The 6862-nt window shown below is 63.0% G+C and overlaps 2 protein-coding genes across 2 annotated transcripts in view; one reads left to right on the plus strand and one right to left on the minus strand.

The window, feature by feature from the left end:
• The window catches only part of LOC110388003 (feather keratin 2-like), a 906242-nt gene that overhangs the window by 496138 nt on the left and 403242 nt on the right, over positions 1–6862 (plus strand). The gene's annotated exons all lie outside the window — the stretch shown is intronic.
• Positions 4418–6862, minus strand: part of NES (nestin) — a 7614-nt gene continuing 5169 nt past the window's right edge. Inside the window, exon 5 of the mRNA XM_021376439.1 lies at positions 4418–6859. Coding sequence (XP_021232114.1) covers positions 4892–6859 — 1968 coding nt within the window. The 3' untranslated portion in view covers positions 4418–4891. The remainder of the gene's footprint in view (positions 6860–6862) is intronic.

The raw sequence follows: 6862 nt of genomic DNA on the forward strand, positions 1-6862 counted from the left end.
CCCGTCTCCGAACTCTCTGGAAGCCCGGCCACGCCCCCCGCGCGCCCCATTGGCTGGGAGTCCCTCCGACGGACACGCCCCCAACGCTGATTGCGCCGCGCTTATTGGCCTCCCTCCTCGAAGACCCGCCTCCTGGCCACGCCATCCTCTGGCTGCCGGTTCTTCCGGGCAGGCCGGGCGCCCGCCGGCTTGCGATTGGCTGGCGGTGGCCGTGCCGGGCAGACGCCTCCTTTTTTATTGGTCAATTCGGTTGGCCAATGAGGTGAAAGAGTGGAAAGGCCGAAAGCCGTGGTTCTCCGGCAGGTGGCGCCATAGCGCGCGGTGGGAGCGCGCCGGGAGCGCGCCGGGTTGCGCGGGGCTGCGCGTGATTTTGGGGACTTTTTTTGGGAGGGGCTTTTTGAGGGCGGACTTTTGGGGGGATTTGCGGACTTTTGGGGATTTGGGGCTTGTGGAGCGTGGGTGTGACCGCTGAATGCCCCCCAGGGGTAGTTTAGCATGGTTGGATTCGCCTCCCCCAACAGAAGTTGTTGGTTTTTTAGGGTTTTTTTTTTTTGGGGGGGGGGAGGGGAGGAGAGGGGGTGCCCATGGGGATGCCCGTGGCTGAGGGTGGCAGTGGTTGGTCCACACTGAGCAGGGAGCTGTCCCCCCCCTTCCCCCACGGTTCTGTCTGGCTTTCAGGAGAGGGAGCACCGATGGCGGCGTTCCCTGCTTAGGCAGCACCGTGGTGGGGCTGTGCAGACCCCATCGCTGCTGCCCCCCACCCGTACTGGGAGCCGCTCCCTCACCTGCAACACAGCGGGACCAGTTCCTTCCCTGCTTCCCAGCGCCTGGGCTCGCTCAGGGGAAAGGCATTTCCTCCTCCTTCAGGCGTGAGCCCCGCGGGGGGGGGGGGAGCGATCTGCCCGGGTGCCACAGCCCGGGGCTGGGTCGGTGCCACCTGCCCCACTCTCCCCAGTCACCGGCTCCCTGAGCCCCTGGCCATGTTTGGGAAAGCAGCAGCCTCCGGGCGAGCCGAGGGGTCGAGCATGCCGCTGCTGTCCCCATGGGCCATTAATCCCCAAGCAGCCCCTCTGCTGTGAAATCCAAACCCACCGGGCAGTTGTCACAGCGCTGGGGTTTCAGCGACCCCCGGCCCACCTGCCCGAGAGGCTCGGGGGGTAGGGGGTGGGATTCGAGCTGAATTCCTGAGCGATGCTGCAGCTGACTGACAGCAAGGAGCCGGGCTGGGGATGCAGAGCCCAAAGCGGGCATGTGGTCCCCGAAGCAGGGGTGGGATGCAGTCCCCAAACGGGCCGTGTGGTCCCCAGACTGGGGATGTTGTCTGCAGATGGGGGATGCAGTGAAAGCTGCCTGGGACATGGAGCTGTGGGACTTTAATGGGGCCGCTTCTCCTCCATCAGCTGCTCGTGGTGACTCAGGGCTGATGCAGTCACGTCCTGTCCCCAGCAGCGTGACCCCTGCCAATGCCTGGCACTCTGACCCATGGCCCGAGCTGCAGCGAGCACCAGCTTTGCATCCACGGGATCTGAGCCCTGTTTGGCAAAAGGAAGGATGGGTGAAGGTTCAGCTCTGGCCACCACCTGAGGAGCCCTGTTTGTCCCGTGCCACCTGTGTGCCGGTCCCCAGCGAGGAAGGAGCTGCTTTGTCAGCGCTTCCTCCGGGTGTGAGTCAGCTCCGGGTGAGCTACGGCCCCCGTGGCTTTCCTGAAGTGGCTGGGTGAGAGGGAAACTGAGGCACGGCGCTGGCATGCACGTGTCCGCTACCACACCACAGCCCTTATCCCATCCCACTCCTGCTCCGCACCTCCTCCCTCGCCCCCGCTAATGACAGGGCCCAGGCTGCGTGCCACATCCTGCACGGGCCGTCCCTGATTGCAAGGAGGCGGAAGCAGCGTTTGGAGTGGTGATAAGCAGCGGGTCGATGGGCGGCCGTCCTTCTCACTGTGCCATTTTTGCACATCGGAGCGTTCGGGGGGAGATAAAGGCTAGGGGGTAGGCATGTGAGTTCTTCTCTCAGCTGGGATCACAGGACCAGGAGATGGGGATGCACGGCCCCAGGGTTTGCATCACCCTGGAGCTGAGGCTGGGGATGCTTTGTAGCACTGATGGATGGCTCCAGGCGCGCATTCCCGCCCCGGGCTCGGCCTCAGGCATCCACGTCGCCCCGATTTGGCAGCAGCTGTCGGGGGGTCATGGCCCGGCAGCTGGGCGAGCCCCTGACACCAGGGCAGCACTTATTATAGCCGGCAGAAGCTATTCCCGGGAGCGCATGACCCCAGTGAAGGGTGGGGAGGGGGTGGAGGAGCCATCCTGGTGCCACATCTCTGGGTGCTGGGAAGGGACAGATGGAGTGGTCCCAGCAAGGGGGGGATGATGCCAGGCTGGAGAAACCTGCTGCCCACCCCATGGTGTTGTACTGGGGACCAGCTTGCCTCTCTCTGCAGGGCCATCCTGCTCCCATTGATTGTCCCCTCCGTGCATCCCCCATGTGTCTTCTGCAAGCCTGCATGGAGCATCCGTGAGGGCTCATTTTGGGGAGGAGGGGCAGGGGCTGCCTGCACCCCTCCGAGGGTATTTTTAGTCCTTTCCTTATAAGGTTTCTGCAATTTTTTTGGGAACCGTGAGCACAGTGAAGTCATCGCTGAGGTCATCCCGTCTCGCTCCCCCCCCCCCTTCCTCCCCCTTCCTGGTGCTGGGCTCATCCCACAGGGAGGTTTTGTGTGGGCTCCATTGAAAACTCCCTCTCGGCCCAGGACTTAAAGGAAACAAAACCCGTAATTGTCTGGCAGGGGGCCAGGCTGAGGGGGTCTTCAGGGCTCTTAAAGCATCCGCTTTGCTGGCACCGTGGCCCATACCATGCCCATGCTGTGCCCACCAGCCCTTGCATGTGCTGCTCACACACTCAGTACCTTCCGGGGTGTGTGCAGCTTTCAGGGGTCAGGCTGGAACATCCACCTCCCCAAAAGCCCCATTGCCCCCCAAATTAGATTAGACGTGCTCGGCTGGCCGGATTTAATGAGGCGGGTGGCGGCCTCTGATTTGCTCCAGTGACTTTTGGCTGGCAGAGTGTACGTGTGCTCCCATGGGCGCTGGGCATGGGGTGATCCCGGCCCCGGGGTGCTGGGTGGGCTGTGGGTTTGCTACCCTAGGAAGGGGGCAGCTCCTTTTGGGGACACTCATGTCCCATTTGGGGACATCCACTCTTGCACTGTCTCCAGTCAAGCATCGCTGGGCTTTGCTTTCAGCCAATTGCCCCACAGCCATCCCCGCCCCTCTGGTGACCCCCAGCCCTTGACCCTTCCTCCTCCTCCTCCTCCTCCTCCTCCTCAGCAGGGTGAGGAGGGAGCTGCCCCCACCATCTGTCCCCCCTCGTCTCTTTGTCAGCACTGGGCTGCCTGGAATGCGTATTCATTTTGGGAGGAATGCCACCCCCCGCATCGCCCGGCACTTCACCTCCCCCACCCCACAGCATCCCCACAGCTTTTGGGGACCGGGGTGGGGGGGGGGCCAGGGAGGGGACCGCTGTGGATCACCGAGCCGCCATCGGGTGATGCTGCCCAGGCCTCGCTGCAGGGCCGGCTGCGGGCCAGGGGCTGATTGAACACAGGCTCGGTGCCTGATTAAACTAATCGGAGGGGATTTTTTTTTTTTTTTTTTTTGTATCGCTCCAGTTCGAGTTTGTCCTTAAAAGGAAACCGTTGCCCGTGGGTAGGGGAGGGGGCTGGGGGGGCTTTGTGCAACGAAGGCTGATAAACGCGGGGTCCTTATCTCAACCTGGCTCCGCGCCGTGGTGCTGGCAGGGGCACGGAGAGCTGAACCCAGCGTGTGGGTGAGCAGGGCAGCGCTGAGCGCCGCGTGCCGATGCCACCCGGTTCCCCTCATCCCCTGCCCACCGTGACTCAGCCCTTTGCCCTCATAAAGGCGCCCATTCTCCGGCCACCGGCGCGTTCCTTCGTGCCCGACTCACAAAAGGGGCATTGAGCCTCCGTGTCCGGGGATCGGTTCGGCACCCACCCGCTGCTCAACCCTCTCAGACCCCCCTCTGGGTGCCACGGGGGGAAGGGGCAATGTGTCATCCGTCGGGGCTGCAGCAACGTGCCTTGGCTGGGTTGGGATGCTTGGGTACTGGGCAGCCTCGTGGGCAGCGTGCCCGGTTCGGGCAGCAATAGCAGCTGCTTTCTGCTGTCTCATTGTTGAGTGTGTTGGCATGGGGTCGGGGTGGGCTGGCGCCCGTCCCCCCTGCTCCAGGCAGCACTGTGCCCAGCAGCATCCCTAGCACAAGGGATCAGGAAAAGCAGCCTCAAAACCACCGTGTCCTCCTCCCCACACCCCCCAGCCCTGCCCGAAATCCATGGGTTCCCCCCCGACCCCATCCAGCTCCCCCCCCTCCACAGGAATGAGAGCCGGGATGCGGCAGGTCTGAGTGGGAGGGCGATGCTTTATTAACTTAGTGTCAATGCAGCGGATGCATCCGGCGTGGCTCGGGGCGGTGAGCGTTGGGTGGGTTGGGGACGGACACCCCGGGGGGGTGCAGCACGAAGGTGAGCCCGTACACAAATCACGCTGCGTGCACCTGGCTGGGCTGAATGGGGAAGGAGGAGACGCAGCATTTAAATTAAATACTGCAGTCAAGGGTGCACCTCGGGGTTACAAAATGAAGCTGAACCCAGCGCGAATGTGGGATCTGGGTGCAGCGAGAGAGAGCCCGGTTCCTTGCTCCGAGGTGTGAAGTCGTGGCCCCTTGCTCAGCTGCTCTGCCGTGCGCCGGGCATCCGTTCAACAAGGCAAAACCCACACAAACATGTCGCAAACCAAAGGGAAACGGGCGTGCTACGGAGGCAGTGCTATGGGAGGCGTCCGATTGTCGCGGGGCTGCGGGGGTCCCACCGCCATCACTCCTCCCCCGAGGACCAGGGCTCCTGCTCTGGGGGCAGGACGTGGTCCTGCAGAGGTGAGAGCGCAGGGACAGGCTCGGCCCCACCGTGCTTGCTGGGCAGGGGCAGGGTGTGGGCAGCGGGGGCTTCCCCAGGGTGGCTGATGCCATTCAGCCCCTCCTCGGTGAACTCAGCCAGGTCCTCCAGGCTGGCCTGCCGGTGCAGCCCGTTCTGCTCCCCGTTCTCAGTGCGCCCCGGCTCTGCCACCGCCTCCTGCACCGTTGGCTGCTCGTCGCTGGACGAGGCGGGTGAGGAACCCACTTCTTCCTCCTGTGGGGGCTGGGTGTTGCCATCCCCCTGCCCGTCCTTGGCCAGCCTGGACCCCAGCACCAGCTCCTGATTGAACTCCAGGGCTTGCTCCACTATTTCCAGGAGTTCCGAGTCTTTCATGATGTCCGCTGGCAGCTGCGTGGGCACATCGGGGAGATATTCAGCCGCCTCCATGCCAGCTCCATGCTCCAGCACGGAGCCTGGAGGTGTGTCAGTGTCGGAGGTCTCGGTGGCCGGGGGGCTGTCACCATCCTGCACATCCTCCTCTCCCAGCCCCTCGTCACCCAGGGTGGCCTTGTCAGTGTGTCCCACAGACGGCCCCTCAGCCGTGGGCACAGCCACTCCTTCCTCCAGCTCAGCAGCAAAGCCCCCTGCGTCCTCCTCATCCTCCTCCTTTGGCATCTCGGGTTCTCCCGTGGGCATTTTCACATCTTCAACTTCCCCCGCAAATGGCTCCAAGCGCCCATCATCCTCTGGCACCGGAGCTGTTAGCTCATCCTTTCTGTCTTCTGCTGCTTCAACTTTAATTTCTTCAAATTCCTCGGAGTTCTCAGCTTCCTCCGTGCTGGACCCCTCTTGGTTGGGAGCAGAAACTATGAAGTACCCTTCCTCCTCCTCAGTGCACTCCGGCGCAGGGGTCAGCTCCATCCCTGACTCCTCGCAGCTCTCTGGCACTGCGTGGACCTCTGCCTCATCGCTCCCTCTCAGCTCCCCTTCCTCCTCCTGAGCCATTTCAGGTGCTGTTTCCCCATCCTCTCCACTGGCCAGAGGGTTTGGATCAGACTCCAGCATCTCCTCTCTGTATGCACATAGCGGCGTGCTGTTGAGCAGCGTGTCCTCCAGCTCCATCCCACATGGCCTGGGCTCCTCCAACTGAGCATCCTCTGACTGAACATCCTCCTCCATGGGCTCATCACTCTCTGCACCATTGCCCGGATCCTGCTGCAGCACAGTGGTGTCGGGGCTGCCCCTCTTCTGCTCAATGGGCTCCGAGCTGAGCTCCTCATCCTGCACCTCAAGCACCTCAGCCGGCTCCTCTGAGTCCCCTGGTGCCACACCAGTGTCCCCATACCCGGTCTCCTCCTGCCCTGGTGCCAGCTCAGCCTCCTGTCCTGCTGTGCCCTGTGGCTGCTGCTGGCTCTGCACCTCGCTCCCAGCGTCTCCCTCATCCTCATCCTCCTGGGCTTCCTCCGTTGCTGTTGGTGACGTGCCAACTCCCTCCTCATTTTCTGCTGCCTCTGCACGTGGGTTGTCATCCACCTGGGCTGGCTCTTGGGATGTGATGGTGTTGACTCCTGTCTCCTCTTCATCCTCCGCTGTCCCTTCCCAGTCCTGTGCTTGCTGCTTTTGGTCAATGTCATTGTCTTCCCTGCCCCAAGCCTCCTCTCCTGGCTGCAGCTCCATGTCCTGCTCCAGCCCATCCTCTGCAGAGCCCTGCTCCCCAGGCTGCTCCCAAGGTTCCTCGTGTTCCTCCTGAGGGTCTCCAGATTCCTCCTGCAGGTCCCCAGGCTTCTCCTGCAGGTCCCCTTGTTCCTCCTGCAGGTTCCTATGCTCCCCCTGCAGGTCCCCATGTTCTTCTTGCAAGACCCCATGCTCCTCCTGCGGGTCCCCATGATCCTCCTGCAGGTCCCTATGCTCCTCCTGGGTGTCCCCATGTTC

This window comes from Numida meleagris, chromosome 24, assembly GCF_002078875.1.
Source record: "Numida meleagris isolate 19003 breed g44 Domestic line chromosome 24, NumMel1.0, whole genome shotgun sequence".
NCBI classification, from domain to species: domain Eukaryota; kingdom Metazoa; phylum Chordata; class Aves; order Galliformes; family Numididae; genus Numida; species Numida meleagris.